Source organism: Gopherus evgoodei, chromosome 3 (assembly GCF_007399415.2).
Source record: "Gopherus evgoodei ecotype Sinaloan lineage chromosome 3, rGopEvg1_v1.p, whole genome shotgun sequence".
NCBI classification, from domain to species: Eukaryota; Metazoa; Chordata; order Testudines; family Testudinidae; genus Gopherus; species Gopherus evgoodei.
This window is the reverse complement of record NC_044324.1, coordinates 142190739-142207691: the sequence shown is the minus strand read 5'-3', so window position 1 is coordinate 142207691 and position 16953 is coordinate 142190739. Positions and strand designations below refer to the sequence as shown.

The window sequence follows — 16953 nt, the reverse complement described above, 5'->3', positions numbered from 1 at the left end:
CCACCCTCCCCACGTGCCTCCCCTACAGCTACTGACCCTGCACCGCGCCCCTCCCTCGCGCCCTCAGTCACCTGCCCGTGTGAGGGCAGCCACGCCCCCACCACCTGCTCAGCTCGCCTCGTGACTCCTCCCAACGGCTCCGCGGCGAGCTCTAAAGCCGCGCACGTGCGCTTTGTTTTGGTGAGAGTCGTTGGGGGTGGAGAGGAGGGCGGAGAAGAGTAGACAACGCGCATGTGTGGAGGAGAGACCACGCCCCGATAGGTTGGGGGTGAAGAGCTGCTTGCGCACGCATGCGCAGAAGTGGCGATGCGTGGTTGCTGCTGAGGAAGTTTCTCTGGTTGGGGGGTTTGTAGCGGCGGCCGCTGTTGGGACTCGCCCCTGCACCCCTCCCCCCCCGGCCGTTGTACTTGGCGGCCTGAGACGCCCCCAGCTGAGCACCAGCCGAAGGCGCGGGAGGAGGCGCAGGCGCAGGCGCAGGCGCGGCGCTTCCAAAATGTCGCAGACAGCCATGTCCGAGACCTACGGTAGGAGCCGGGCCGGGGCCGGGGCCGGCTGGGGGGCTCTGCGCTTGCGGGGCGTGCGGGGTCCCGGCGGGTTCGTTCCCCCGTTCCCTGCTGTCCCGTGCCCCCCGGCGCCGGCCCGCGGGTGCTGCCCGTGCCCTGTGCGGCGGTTCGGCCCGCAGGGCGTTGGGGACGCTCAGCTCCCCGGGGGGCAGGGGCAGGGCGTGTCAGCGGGTGCGGGAGGGTCTGAGAGCGCTGATGGCTACGCGGTAGCGCGTGTGGCTCGGGGGCCATCGAGTCCCCGGGCCCAGCAGGAGCAGCTTCCTCTCCGGGCGCAGCGCTGCGTGGGTGCCTCGGTGTATGATCATCCCGGTGTGTGTGTGTGTGTGTGAGATTTGTGTCCTTCTGAATTACCAAGAGTTGGCCACAGCTGGCGACAGACTAGGAAATGTGATGAACCCATGGCCTGACTGGGTTTGGCAGATCCTTCGAGGTCTTGGACTGCAGCAGGCTTTTGGTGCCTATCCTTCCGCCAGGCTTTTTCTCTTACATTTGTCAAACAAACAACAAACATTACTTGTGTTTTCAGCTTCCTGGATTTCACCATGGTCCTTCCCTTTGAAGCTCAGTACAAGCAGCCTAAAATTAGAATGCCTGGTTTAATATGTTTTTTCACTGTTAAGAACTAGGGCCAGCTCTTCCATTTAGGCGACGTAGACGGTCGCCTAGGGCACCAGGATTTGGGTGGACGGCAGACTGCTGTGGTGGACCTCCCCCAGGGACGCCTGCGGACGGTCCGCTGGTCCCGCGGCTGCGCTGGACCTCCCCCAGGGACGCCTGCGGACGGTCCGCTGGTCCCGCGGCTGCGCTGGACCTCCCCCAGGGACGCCTGCGGACGGTCCGCTGGTCCCGCGGCTGCGCTGGACCTCCCCCAGGGACGCCTGCGGACGGTCCGCCGGAGCCGTGGGACCAGCGGACCGTCCGCAGGAACACCTGCAGGAGGTCCGCCGGAGCTGCGGGACCGGCGAGCCGCCCCTGCGCCTAAGGCACCAAAAACTCTGGCACCGCTCCTGTTAAGAACTGGTGGGTTATTTGACTTGGGGCTTGTCTACATCACAAAGTTGCAGCGCTGGTGAGGGGGTTACAGCGCTGCAACTTAGGAGGTGTACACATCTGCAGGGCATCACCAGCGCTGCAACTCCCTGTTTGCAGCGCTGGCCGTACTCCCGGTTTGTCTCGGGTGTAGAGGATCCAGCGCTGGTGATCCAGCGCTGGTAATCAAGTGTAGACACTTACCAGCGCTTTTCTTGACCTCCGTGGAATAAGCAGGTATCCCAGCATACCTGAGGAAGCCTCTCTGGTAATCAAGCAGGTATCCTTCCCCGCGGTTTGCTCCGGTGTTCTCCAATCCCCTCCCAAGCGGGTCTCCTTCCCCGTGGTTTGCAGGGGGGTTCGGGGAACGCGAGAGCAAACCGCGGGGAAGCAGGTCTCCTTCCCCGGTTTGCTCTCGCGTTCCCCGAACCCCCGTGCAAGTAGGTCTCCTTCCCCGCACCCCCGAGCAAGCAGGTCTCCTTCCCCGCCGTTTGCAGGGGGGTTCGGGGAATGCGAGAGCAAACCGCGGGGAAGGAGATCTGCTTGCTCGGGGGTTCGGGGAACGCGAGAGCAAACCGCGGGGAAGGAGACCTGCTTGCTCGGGGGTGCGGGGAAGGAGACCTGCTTGCTCGGGGGTTCGGGGAACGCGAGAGCAAACCGCTGGGAAGGAGATCTGCTTGCTCGGGGGTTCGGGGAACACTGGAGCAAAACCGGGGAAGGAGACCTGCCTTCCCGCGGTTTGCTCTCGCGTTCCCCGAACCCCCCTTGAAGCCGCCCAACAGCGCTGCAGTGTGGCCACATCTAACGCCACTTGCAGCGCTGGTTGCTGTAAGTGTGGCCACTCTGCAGCGCTGGCCCTATACAGCTGTACTAACACAGCTGTAACAACCAGCGCTACAAAATTGTAGATGTAGACATACCCTTGGTGGTGAAATTCAGGCTTTGAATCTTAAGTAGACACTTAATACTGTTATATTTTAAATGGGTTCAGAAGGAATATCAGAGATCCATTATTTTAGCAGGAGGTGATTGGTACTTTTATGGCAATGCTCAGAGGTTCTAATTAGGTTCCATACAAACTTATAGAAAGACATGATCCTAGCAGATGACGACTCTAATCCTATATCCAAAAAGCTTGAAATCAAAGATAAAATACGTAAGTATAGCAAACCATAGGAGGGAATGGCGAAAGAGGACCAGAGAACAGTGATCTCTTGTCTATATAAGCACATGTTACAGGGCAAAGTTAAGGCAATGAAAGGGCTTGTGAACAGCATGGGCATGTTGTTGCCGCTTGCTTGGTCTGGCTCACTACTGTAGCTGAGATTGTTAGGGCTCTCCTCCTGTCCTAGAAAGGGGAAAGCACAGTTCATCATTGTCCTGTTAATTTGAGGGTGCCTTCAGTGCTTCATTGTAAGGATAAATACAATTCACATTTACCTGAGATTCCTTCCACTGCATTAGACTTGCCTGTGCTTGACTGCTAGGATTGCAGTGGAGTCTCAAACAGGTCCTGGCTCATGGCATAGTTGGATGCACTAGTTGTATGTCCCCCAATCCTTCTCGTCCTCATTGTTCACACCAGGGGACTCTGGCTTGGTCTCCTCAGACATTTCCATGGGGGCATTCAGGGTAATGTTGGGGTCTCTGCCAAATATGGCATGCTGCTCTTTGTAAAAACGGCAGGTGTGGGATTTGATACTAGATTGGCTGGCCTGATATGCCTGAAGCAATTCCTGCTGTTGGTTCCTGTCATACCCCTTCTTCTGCAAACCTCCTCTTCACACACCCCCATGCAATCTGATTGTAGATGTCTGTTTCTAGCACTGATCCATAGGTGTGCTTGCATAGCCTCTTCTCCTCACAGGCCCAATAGGTCCGTATTTCACGTCTTTTCCAAGATAGAGTGTGTCTGTAGTGTGTAGCCAGCATGATCAGCTGGGCAGTTGTGCGCGCACACATGGAAAGCTAAATGTGCTTACCAAGCTGAACAATCAGGAAAAGGCATTTAAAAAATTCGTGGGGCTTTAAAAGGGAGGAGGGCCTTCTGGTCTTTGTGACCTGTGGGCAGTGGAGTTCACAATAGTGACCAGAATGGTCAGTATCGGGTGTTATGTGACAGCTACTGGAGGACAGTTATGATTGATATAAATATCATGATGTCTACACTTGCTCTGCGTTGACCTCCATACATTGACTATGGCTCAACACTAGCTGGAGATAGTGAGGTGATGTTGCTGTACAGGGTACCTACATTAGTGGGAGACAAATTTAAGTTTAGTCATGTGTACAACTAGGTCAATACAAGGCAGCTTGTGTCCACCTAACTTTGTCATGTAGGCCAGGCCTATGTATGCTGACTTGGCTGGCCACCAGTGCTTGAAATAAGGCTATCCTAGATACTGCAACCTCTGCTCCACAGTGTTTTTAATCAGCGCTGCTGTGGGAAATAAGACAGCTGTGCATGAGAACCCTTAAAGTACAAAGACATTGGGACTTGGGTCTGGATTCCTTCTTCCACAGACATGCATAGTGCTTTTCACACTAAAACAGCACTCTAGGGAAAGCACATCTTCATAACTATAGGGATGAAAGATCAGAATGGAGTCATTTGGATATTCATTTGGGAATGCTGACCTCGGCATTCATAGCTAATACTTGATTTTGGTATCTTGTTTGCCTATATTAATGCAGCTCTCTTTTTATCAGTCTCTTCTAGTTTATGAACTAGCCATACCTTTGTCTTAAATCGCTAATTCTAGGTGGGTTGATGTTGTTCCATAACACATAATCTCCTTTTGCAAGCATCTCGTGGACTTTTTGGACTGGTATAATGTAAAGCAAATACCTGACTAGAAATGGGATTGGGAGAACTAGCTCTCACAAGTACTTTTAGCTGCCAACAAAACACACAGTATTACCTTTGGGGTCTTATGAATTTTTGTGGCTGCAGTACTTGCTTTGGAACTCTCCACTTGTCACAAGTTAACCTACAGAATAAAAGTTTTTAATTTAAAAAAAAAATCATGAAAGAAACCTTACAATGCTAAACGAAACAGTATTTTTTCTGAATCTGTAGATAAACTGATGTTTCAGGCTTAAGAGGTATTAGAAAGACAAGGTGGGTGAGGTAGTATCTCTTATTGGACCAACTACTGTTGGAAAGAGACAAACTTTTGAGACCTGCACAGCTTTTCTTTAAACTCAAAAACTTGTCTCTCTCATCAACAGAAGTTGGTCCTATCTCACCCTCCTTGTCTCTCTAATATCCTGGGACTGATAGGACTACCACTTACAACAATCAGCAATGATACAGTTAACAGTTGTATGCAGTGTAACAGACATCCAGCTAACATGTCTGTCTAATGATCCCAAACTGGTTCCTATGCTTTGAGGCTTCAAAAGTTCTGTTCCTTGTCTAGCTGTCAAAATCTTCAGATCCTCCTTGACCTCTTGAAATGAAAGCTGTGCATTGTTGATACAAAGGTCTATGACACAGAAAAATGAAAATATGGGGGATAGCATATAATCTGAATTTTCTATCAAAATAGCACAAAGATTACTATACTGACTATATTTGTCTGTATTATCAAAAAATCAGTTTTAAATGAAGCTGCTGTAGAATTTAGCTTAACCAGTGCCACAAAAAAAGAGTGCCATTCTGCAGACTTTTAGATCTAGCTTAACATGACATACGCAAGGCCTTGGTTATTGTCTGATATTGCTTAGAGTGAGATCTTCGTTATTATGCTGCATTTTGGTTGGAAATAAGAAGTATGCTGCAGGCAGTCCCATGTATAATTCTGCTGGATTCACTCTTGCAAAGAGCCAGGTCCATCGAAAGTACCCATGGGCTGTGGGAAGTGGCGCGGGCCCACGGATGTGCTGGTCGCCGCTTCCCACGGCCCCCATTGGCCTGGATCGGTGAACCGCAGCCACTAGGAGCCACGATCAGCCAAACCTGTGAGCACAACAGGTAAACAAACCAGCCCACCAGGGTGCCTACCCTGGTGGGCTGTGTGCCAAAGGTTGCCAATCCCTGCGCTACAAAGTACCCACATTGATTTAACCATGATGTCCCATGGTATCTGGAAACGTTCAGGACTAGTCTCCACTACAAAGGCTTTGCCAAAACAGTTGTGCTGGTAAAGCTTTATTGACACACTCCCTTAGTGGAGAGTAATACCAGCAAAAGAAATTTTGTTTTTAATCCAACTCCCCGAATGACATAAGGTATACTAGCAAAGGAGTTATTTTGCCATATAGTGGTATCTACATGGGCCATTTGACTGGCAGAGATGTGATTTTCCCTTTCCCCCCGTCCCCCACCCGATCCGACTTACAACACTACTTTGCCGTTAAGAAGTGATCCCACATTTTTCAGTTTGGTTCTTGGACTCTACCTACTGCAAATAAGAATTTTATGTTGAGATGTTCTCCTCTTCCTCCAATTAACTTTGCTGCTGATAGAATTTTGGAAAATGGAAGGTAGCTGTTTTGCTAAGGAGGTGGTGTTAGCTCTTCTCACAAAATCAGAGCAGTTCCGGTAACCTTGATGATTCACATGTAGGTAACAGATCCAGTACAACTTGAAATAATCTAAAGACCATCTTAGGAAGCAGTCTATGTTTATAGTAATATCCAGTGTATTGCCAAGATTGATTATGCAGTGTTGCTTCTGCTGCTAGGTAAAAATGTATGGACCCTACCAAGAGATGCTAGAATTACAGTGTTCTAGTCTATTGCTGTAAATTTGCAGATGATCTGCTGTTTAAAAATGGAAAAATGTCTTAATAGTATCAAGAATATAGTATTCTGTGACTCTCATCATATGAAATTGTTCCTAATACCATTTTTACAAAAACGGTCATTTTTGTTTCTAGAAATCTGGATGCAGACAGCTAAAGCAAGATAATTTATTTCTTAATCAAGTTTCTGTTTTGGCACTAGGTTGAAAACTTGCCCTGAGCTTAACCATTACCACATTTTCAGTGTGAGTGGAGGTTTTCAAGAGCATCTAAGGGAGTTGGTTGCCCAACTTCCACTGAAAATATATTGGAGTTGGATACCTCACTCCCTCAAGTGCTTTGAAAATCCCACCCTGTTTACCAACAGAATTTTAGGTAGGCAAACAAAAGGCTGGATGCTGTGGTGAGTCAAAGATTTGAAGGAGGGGGATTGGAGGTCATTCCCCTGCAAATTGTAAAATGATTGGTTCAATTTTCTGCATTTCAGAAGATAGTAGGCAAAAGTTTTAGGTGCTATATAAATAAAAGCCAAATGAGCAGGGGAGGGAAGCCTATCTGTTCTTAATTTGGAGTTCTGATGTAACTTGCTGGTGACAAATAAAATGCCAGCAAAGGTGCATCAGAAATCCTGGGTTCTAAAATATGGGGATTTTTGCATGTGAGAACACTAGGATTGTCACTGTTTGGTGTGGTGGTGGGTTTGTTGTTTTTTGTTTTGTTTTTTTTGTTTTTTTTAAACAGAAGATTATCACGGTCTCCATAGACATTAGCCTTTTATGTCTGTTGCCTAACCCCAGTCACTTCATCCTACACATATATACATTAAATAAAAATGTTTGATTCTACATCATATTTTACTTTTCAACTTTTTATTACATAAGTAAAATAAATGTCACACTTCAGTCTTTTACTGTCTTTTTCTACTCACTGTAGGCCTTGCTGGAGCCCTAAGCACAACTAATAGTGTGAACCAAAGGCTGTGAACCAGAGTAGGCCTGGCCTTGGCAGAAACAACAAAATAGGTATTTGTTAATGCCAAGAAAGCACGTACATGACATGAGAGGATGACACAAAAACACACATTAACTACGTACACACTCCTAAGAGAGTACAAGAATGCACAGACTCCTCATAAAGATAAGGAAGAGATGACAGGATAATGTTTTGTTCCAACTATAGCAACTGTCTGCAGAACATCAAGCTGTGGCTAAAGGGTGATAGTTTCTGGAGGTGGTAGTGCCCAGTAATATGTTTTTTTTGTTTTTAAAGTGAAGTATGTGTTTTAAAACAACGTTTTTCTTAATTTATCTTTGTAGTAGGTGTTATAATACTAAAAATCTTATTTATTCCTTACAAATTGGCTTACGTATCTTACTTAACTCCAACAGTTTATTGATTTGCTTATGCCACAGTGTTTCCTGAACTCTAACTATTTCATGTATCAGTATCTCTTGAATGATGTTTTCATTTTGTTCAGCATCATGGTGAATTTCTTGTTAGTTCTTGATACTACAAATAGCAGTGCTTCATTTTCTCTTGACTGTCTTAAGATTGACTTTTTCTGTGTTCTCTTGATGTAAGAACTGTTATGTGAAGCAGATCAGTTTTCGTGTGTTTAAAATAAATCAACTCTTGGGTTCTTAACAGCCAAGAGGCATGGAAATGTTTTACTTCTAAGTAATATCACTTCTATATTTTTATGGTAGGAATCAATTCCTAGAACTTTCAGTATTTGACTTTACATAAAAATCCTTGCATATGAGAACTCTGTTGTAATGTCTGAGCAACTTGAAATGACTTTCAAATAATGTTTAGGGCTCTCATTGTAAGAAGTGGGGATACTGTGAAAAACAAGAATATACCCTCTTGGAATATGAAAAGGCCACCTATCTTACGATGCCTTTGTATTTTTCTTTAAATTGCCCTTTTAATCCAACTTCTGTCTTTTAATTATCTATCCCTATAGCTCAGTAAACATAGTGCTCTCTCTTTTTAATCCCTTTTTTGTTACCTTTTTCCTTATCTTTATGGCCATTTTCCCAAGTTTCCTACCTATTCCTCCTCTTTAGAATAACAGCTAGTGGCAGGTGGCTGACTGAAGAAGTGTTTTCTCCTTATACTTATTTACTTGGTCTGCTGACAAGGCAAAAAGAGATACTAAAACAGAAGTAAATGTCTCATAGTTGATTCTTATGTCTTTTTTTTGTTTTCATTCTTCAGATTTCCTCTTTAAATTCTTGGTTATTGGAAATGCTGGAACTGGCAAGTCCTGTTTGCTTCATCAGTTTATTGAGAAGAAATGTAAGTATTTATATCTGGGCATAATGACATTTTTGATGTTTCACCGTATAGTGGTTTTACAGCTCTGTCCACACTGCCATCTGTTTTTTGCTAGTGACAACATTGTTTTAAAGTATTTTGTACTAGCAACACTTCTTTAACCAGTGTAGACAGGGATTTTGTCTGGGAACTGTGTTCAGAACTGTTCTAAAACTGTTGTAGACTACAGAGGGAGGTGATCTATACTATGATACTCATTAATAATTGTTGTCCCCACTGTCCAAGTAAAACCATACTAGGGCATGCTGGTAGTGAGTGTTTAAGCAAAGTAAGCTTGCATGTTTCTGATGCCAGAGTGCATTTGTTAGAGTACACGTCTCTGTTTTGTACTTTGTTTATATTTGATGGCAAAAAGCTGCTTTAATACAGAGTTAACGTTGCTTGGTGGAATGTCATTCCTTTGCAGAACATTGAGTTGATCATAACTAAGACTTCAGAAAATCAGCAAATGCAGAGTTAAGGTTACCCATACAACCTTAACGCTTCTCTTTCAGCAATACTCCCATACACCGCCTTAACACACATACCACAGTTGCAGAGCTCTTCACTTCCTTTTACAGCCTGTTCTCTCTCTCACCCACAGGATTCCATCTAACACTAGTAAAGGACGAAAAAGAACAGGTTTTCCATACCATCTTCAGGCAATACCTCATTATTCACGTTGGCTCTTGGCATTATAAGATTCAGGAAGTTCCAGATCCTGGCATATATTCTCATACTTAGCCAACTCCTCAGAAAAAAATAGCATATGTGTTTGTAGGGAGTTGTGGTGCATTGGCAGAGCTGGTGGGAGATGCACTACTGTCGACATAGTGCTATACATTTGGAGTTAAGTCAGTATAATCTTGCATCGTTCAGGGGTGTGGATTTTATATACTTGTTTTTCCTTTTACACACCCTTGGCAAAGTAGTTATACCAACATAAGTTATTACTGTAGACCAAGGACATGTCTACACTACAAAATTAAGTTGACATAATTTATGTCAGCATACAGCCACTGCAGTAATTGTGTCATTTGTATGTGTCCTCGCTTTACTACTTGTGTCGGCAGGCACGTCCTGATCAAGAGCACTCTTACTGTCAGTGACGGGCATTGTGCAATGGCTTCTAAAAGCCAGTAACAGTCGATGTAAGCAATGCAGTGTCTAACTTGGCACTGTGTTGACCTAACAACATCAACACTGACTCTGTGCCTCTCATGGAGGTCGAGTTAAGTCGGTACAGTGAGCCATATATGATGATGGGAGCAAAATTTTAGTGTAGGCACTTACATAGTTAGGTCAACACAAGGCGGCTTATGTCAACCTAACTCTGTAGTGTAGACCAGGCCCAAGCCTCAAATTGCAGCAATCTCCCACCACTCAGTTCAAAACTCCTTTTGTCTTAAGTGGGGGATTATGATTAATTATGTTAATTGAATGGTGAGTTCACAGCCATCAAGAAGTAGGTCTGTGATTCATCCATTCGTTGTACCTCTCAGTGTAACAGTACAAGGCAGCAGAATAAACCATTTTGTGGGGGCGCTGTAACTTGCGCATAAGAACAAGCTTTACAGGAGAAATAGAGCCTGCATATTTGTGGACAAGACAGAGTCCTTTGTGTTCTGCTATTGTATTGAATTGGTCTGTTTTTAAAAATGTAGCACCTTAAACATGGTCTTACAGAGACTATATTAAAATTACTCCCAAAATTGCTAGTGGGTTCAGTATTATGAAGTAGTCTTATTTAAAAGCGAACCTTTCCTGCAGTGATATTTTGAATTGGTCAGGATATTAAAAAATTGAAGGGGAAAATGTATTAATGGCACAGGAGCTATGTTGGATTATGAACAATTCATCCGGTCTTTTGACAAGCAGGCTGTAACTTTATGGGTACACTTGAAGTTTTGCTCCTGCCTAAACTGGGAGCATATGCTTCACAGAAGGTGACTTATCTAGCATTTGCAGTAAGTGGTAGAGATCTATTTTTAATGGCACTTTCATTGTTTATACTCTTACCTTCACAATGAATATAATATTGAAGTGTTTTTAAGTTATGTAAAAACATCTAATCATAAACCTGAAATGTTCTCAAAATAAACACTAAATCTGTTTTTTTCTTTCTCTTTTAGTCAAAGATGACTCAAATCATACTATAGGAGTCGAATTTGGTTCAAAGATAATAAATGTAGGGGGTAAATATGTAAAATTACAGATATGGGACACAGCAGGACAAGAAAGATTCAGGTATCTTTTCACTTACTTTATTAAAAAATATTTAATACTAAATTGGAGATATAGATATTATGGACCAAATTCAGCCCTGATGTAAATGAGTGCAGTTAATGTCTGAGTCATTGGAGTTGTATCTACTTATGTCATGGCTAACTCTGTTCCACTGAACCTGATCCTCAGTTTGTGTAATCTGGCATAGCTTCATTGAGGTCAGTAGACTGATGCTGACTTGCATCAGCTGAGGTTTTGGCCTTCTGTTTTTCATATAGTGAAACACCATTCATGCAGTTGGTTGTGTAGTGTAAGTTTTTTATATAATGATTAAGGTATGTAAATAGAAGAATGCATGCCTTAAGTTTGCTATCCAAATTCAAATACCATGTTATCAAATTTTGAGTACTCAGATTTCTGTGGAAGACTTCTGGCTGGAACAAGGAAGTGCCAAGAAATTCTGTGCCAATCAAAATATACAAGAAAATAAATCTCAATATCAGTGGAATCTGTTACGAAAATAGTCCTAGTACATTTGTCAAATACATTCATAGTCTGCCAAATACACTTCTAGAGAAACTGATCTATGCCCCAGACATGCTGGTATGGGTACAATATGTTGTTAAAGGTACATTTGGTGTTTTGTTTTTGACAAGTGAAGGGCATTGCCTCTCTCCCCTCCTTAAATTATTCAAACAGCTGTTTATTATCTAGAATATTCCAGGATCCCCATTAAAGTGTAGATACTGCAGGTTTTGATACAAATATTTGAATGGATCTCTATCTAAAAGTACTGAACGATACGTTATGTCTACTTCAATATTCTTTAACTGAAATGGTTGATCAAAACTCAATTAGAAATTATCTTTAGTTGCTTAAAGCTAAACTACAACTGACCTACACTGGGTGACTCTCTTTATCTGGGTTTATCTGGTGAAGTTGCGAATTTTAAAAAAATACCATGTCTGAAACACAATGGACTTACATTGCAGTGTAGACGTACCCAGGATTAGTGGAATTCCAGCTAGCACACCCTGAGATAGTTAACATAGGATTTGAGCATCTTTACTCATTCCTAACTCCAAGTTAGGAATTGTTGAACCCTGGGTCCTAGCTTGGGTCACCAGTATCTACACTGAATTATGAGGACCCAAGTCCAACCACCCATATCCCAGATTTTTTAGCACCTCCCAAAATGTGGCCACTCTAGCCTGTTTGTGGTGCAGTGTGGGGGAACTTCACTGTCCAGAAGACAAAGAAGAATAGCCCATGGGATCGTGGAATATTTTTGGCAAACTCCCAGAGTGTGAGTCTAGTGGGGCTGTGCCTACACTGGAAAGCAATAGGGCTTAAACCCTGGGTCAACTGTAGGGTCCTTGGTCCAAGCCCTGAGTTAGTGCTATTTGTGTGTAGATGGCAGAGGCGGATAGGCTTGAGCCAGAGTTCAGAACCTGGGCTTACATTGCAGACAGTATAGACATACCCAATAAGAGCCTCTTAGGAAAACCTCCACCGAAGGTCACAAAAGACAGGCCAAATAATAGGAGAAATGAATTACAAAGCTGAAGGCTCCTGAGAATGTCCTACTGTTGGGCATTGCCTGTTTAAACCAGAGGACTGTTCATGCGCTTCAGATGATCACAATTGCCCTAGAATGAGTGGAGACAATCTCTCATGTAGCCAGGACCCAGAGTTTGGAACTCATAGATCAGACCAACAGTTCAGTCTTCATCTGGAAGTCATTCAGTAACTAGTGCAGATTGTAAAACATTGGTGGAAGGTGCTTCCTCCAAGAAATACTGCTTAATTTTTAGCTTCAGTTTCTGAATTGTCTTTCCTGAGTGCTGGTTGGTGAGTCTTGCCCACATGTTCAGGGTTTAGCTGACCGCCATATCTGGGGTCTGGAAGGAATTTTCCTCCAGGGCAGATTGGCAGAGGCCCTGGAGTTTTTTCACCTTCGTCTGCAGCATGGGTCATGGGTCACTTGCTGGAGGATTCTCCGCAGCTTGAGGTCTTTAAACCATGATTTGAGGACTTCGATAACCCAGACACGGGTTTGGGGTTTGTTACAGGAATGGGTGGGTGAGATTCTGTGGCCTGTGTTGTGCAGGAGGTCAGACTAGATGATCATAATGGTCCCTTCTGACCTTAAAGTCTATGAAAGCATAGCCCTATGTGGAACACACCATGGTGACCCAGACTTGAGATGAAAAAGACATTATGAGAGCATAATTGTATAACTTAAAATTCCCTTTCAGGTCTGTAACAAGAAGTTACTACAGAGGTGCAGCGGGTGCTTTGCTTGTCTATGACATTACCAGGTAATAAAAATTAACCATTTCTGGTTTTTTCTTTTTTACTTAAGTCTATAATTCATTTGATACTAGATACTATTAACGGTTCAAAATATTTTTTCTTTAAAATCAATACCTGTATGCTTATCAGTTGGAAGTAATGGAGGAGGAGAGAGACCTGGTTTGTTGATCACTCACAGGATGCTTTAATGTGATGCGGCTATGAAAAAAGGCAAATGTGCTCCTCGGGTATATCAGGCAAGGCATTTCCAGTAGAGAGAGAAGTATTAATGCCATTATAAAGGTATTGCTAACAGGAATACTGCGTACAGTTCTGGTCACCTGTATTCCAGTAAAATGAATTAATCTGGAATTGGTGTGGAGAAGATTTAGTAGGATAATCAGGGTCTAAACAGTGAAGTTCCACTCTACTCTAAAGCAGCATTAATATAAGGTAGAAACAATGTAACAATCTGACACTAGTTTACGAAGCCCAGGGTATAACAAGTGAAGAGCAGAATTTAGCCTCTTGACGGAGGAAGCAAATTATTTTCTGGAAACCTGATTTATCTGTGTGCTGATATGGTAGTTCCCCTCTTGCTCTCTGGAGAAAGTGAGGTGTGATTGACTGGATCCCCCCAGATTTGGAAGCTACAGCTCTAGATGTAGTAGTAGAATTACTTCTGTTCATGGTTCTGTCTTAATTGTATTTTAGGGTTCTCTGAGATTTCTTAGCTGGTAGTGAAACCCAGTTCTCAACAATGGTTAATCAGATTTATATGCGCTGACTTTTTAGGATCAACTGTCTTCTCCTGTCTGATGTTCTATAACCAACTTCTTGTAGAACACCAGTCTGATTAGACTGTGACTGACTTAGATTCTTGAAAATTCTTTAAAGGTGTTCTTGCTTAATATGGTGCTTTTTTTATTTTTAACACTAAGCTAGATAGCTACTCAAAATCTTTAGTTAGAGGAATTTTGTATTACCATAAACACAAGAACATATACAGAATGTTTCATAGTTACGTCATTATACTTCACTAGAAGCTTACTGGTGTACACATCAGTTCACCAAAAAAAAAAAAAAAAAAATACTTCTAGTCTAAAGCTCTTGTGCTAAACTTCATTCCAAAGTGAACTCTTATTGCTGAATTATAAACCCCGGTAAAAACTTCCACAAAAATAAATGCCAATATGATTGTAGTGTACAAAACAACTATGTTACTCAAAGCAGTAACTTTGTGTGCAAGATATGAGAAAATTAGAATTGGAACAAGCTACACCACTTTTTTATTTCAATAGCAGTACCCACAAGCAAGGGTATACTGCTAAGCACCCATCATATAAGCACGCACCATACCCTGACAGGTGAGCTGAAATAGAGCCTAGAATGAACTATTGGCCAGATTATTGTATAATATATTGTATACCTCCCTGGGCTAGATGGTCCTCTTGGCCTCCTGGACATTACCCTGACACTCAGCAGTCTTGCCATATGAAGAAACTAAGGGAGATCTCTTACTGGCTCCAGAGATCCAGGATCTGTCAACTTCTAGAGAGAAGGACCAGTCTTCAGTTATTATTCCAGATATACTCTGGTAGTGCTGGAATGTTATAAAGAGATGAATCCAGAGCTGGAGGACCATATCTCTCCAGCTGAGAATATGGCATTAGCATTGCCTCTTTCAGAGGATACAGTCTTGTCCTACAAATTAATAGGAAGAATGGCAACAACTCTTAAAATTCCTCCTGTGGCAGTGTAAGAAACTCAACAGCCTAAATTTGATATCCTGTGTTCTAAGAAGATGACCTCATCAAATAGCAGCAACGTACTTTTAGAGCCAGCCAAATACATATGGTCCAAGCCTGCATCAGTACAGGCTATGCCCAACAAGGGGGAGAAAGTTTTGTTAAGGAACCTGACAATAGTTTATTTTTACCTTCACCCCTCTGCCAAAACTCTCATAGTGGAGGCTGCAGTTCAGAGCTCAAAGGCCAATCAAGTTGACTTTACACCAGCAGACAGAGGGGAAAGATGATAGATGTAACTGGCAGAAAATTCTTCTTAGCAACGCTTGGCATCAGAGTATACAATGGCAAGGCACTAGTTGCATCTTTAGGAAAAGATGATGGTATTTAAAGATCTGTTCCAGAAGATCAGAGAGAGCTGACTAATGCACTGATATCGGAGGGACAGTTAGTGGCAAAACACTGATTGCAGCATTCGATTCCTCTGATGCATTTAGAAGAGCAGTAGCCTCAGCAATTTCTTAAATGTCACGCTTGTCTCAATCTGCCTTCAGAGACAAAAGTAAGAGTAAAGAACCTCCCATTTGAAAGGGGATAGCTTATCCTCCATTAAGGCGAAGGATACTAGGTCTTCTGCTATAATGCAAATATATCAACCTCCCAAAGGAAACCTGAGGTAAGTCTTTAGGAAACAGACACAAAAATCCTTTTTCATCTAGTTCCTGTTTTAATCAAAAGCTGCAATACCAACATCAACAGGTCCTCCTTTGATATTGATAAGGAGGATACCATAAGCCACAAATAAAGATCGGGAAGACCCAATAACTTTTTCTGGGTCAGACCTGAGGTGACAGACTTGATCTGAGGATCAGAAACTATGAACCAATATGGAACCATATCTCCCTCTTCTCCCCCCAGCACCTCATTTGGATACCACCTATATAACTTTTGTCTGGTTATCCCAGTCCAAGGTGGGCATTTGGAAATGATATGAAGCAGATGTGCAAGCCAATTCAGATACTGCACCCTCTCCTTCCCAGTTCATGTAGCAAGAGGTAGACTTATTTTTTAAAAACCACTTGTACCAAAACAAAACATTCCACTTCACACGCTTTCCCTCTGGGGACAGGATGTGAGAACAAACAACACGTGTAGTCACATTGCTTAATGCACTACCAGAAAGCACTCAGATACTACAGTGATGAGCGTAGTAAAATAATCTATATACAGTGGATTATTCAGGAGTCCTCCTTATTTATGAAAGCCTGCTATGAGCAGAGGCTCTCTTTTTTCTTTTGGAGATGAGGGCCATAGAAGAAGTGCCAAAGAAGTTTAGAGAGAAGTTTTTACTCAAGATATTTACTGATCCCAGAGACAGCGATCTATACTGGACCTTGCATTCCTATCCTTTAGGCAGTTTTCTAATCAAAGCATCCTCAAAAGTAAGCTTTCCAGCACTATATCCTCACAACCTGCTGCCTTCTTGGAAGACTGGGACTCATAAGAGAGTGTCACTTTTGCTTTCCACTCAAAGGATCATCTTAGTGTTTCTGGACTCTTGGGTAGGAGCAGCCTTTCTGCCAAAGGACAAACATTCTTTGTTATAAAGTTTCCCTCTTCCTCGGAGTTCTAACTATAATTCTGGACTTTGGGGGCAGAAAAGGGGGGGAAGGGTAGAAGGAAGTGAGGTGGGCAGAACATCATGCCCTCTTTTATAGTCTGACTCAAAGTTGAGGAACAGTGAAAAGAAGAGTTGGAGGGTGTGAGTGAGTGCTCCAACAGGTTCTGTCAAAAGAATCCACTATTAGAGCTGCACCATTGACATATCTCATGAGTGTGAATATTCAGAGTCTATCAAAGAGAACTCTGGTGACAGTAAATAACCTCTTGTAATGCTCTTTATCTGTAGATCTCAACATGCTTTACAGAGATCAGTTTTATCCCCATTTTAAAAATGGGGAAACTGAGGAAGTAACTTGTCCAAGGTCACCCAGCATGCCAGTGGCAGAGACAGGAATAGAACCC

At 43.3% G+C, this 16953-nt stretch overlaps 1 protein-coding gene across 2 annotated transcripts in view; it reads left to right on the top strand.

Annotated features, from left to right (window-relative positions):
• Positions 1 to 266: 266 nt before the first annotated feature.
• RAB4A (RAB4A, member RAS oncogene family) overlaps positions 267 to 16953 on the top strand; it is a 29468-nt gene continuing 12781 nt past the window's right edge. Inside the window, exons 1-4 of one of the 2 annotated variants that reach the window (XM_030556881.1) lie at positions 267 to 524; positions 8561 to 8641; positions 10792 to 10906; positions 13144 to 13206. In XM_030556881.1, coding sequence (XP_030412741.1) covers positions 494 to 524; positions 8561 to 8641; positions 10792 to 10906; positions 13144 to 13206 — 290 coding nt within the window. In that variant the 5' untranslated portion in view covers positions 267 to 493. The remainder of the gene's footprint in view (positions 525 to 8560; positions 8642 to 10791; positions 10907 to 13143; positions 13207 to 16953) is intronic. The other variant, XM_030556880.1, reaches the window with a different exon arrangement.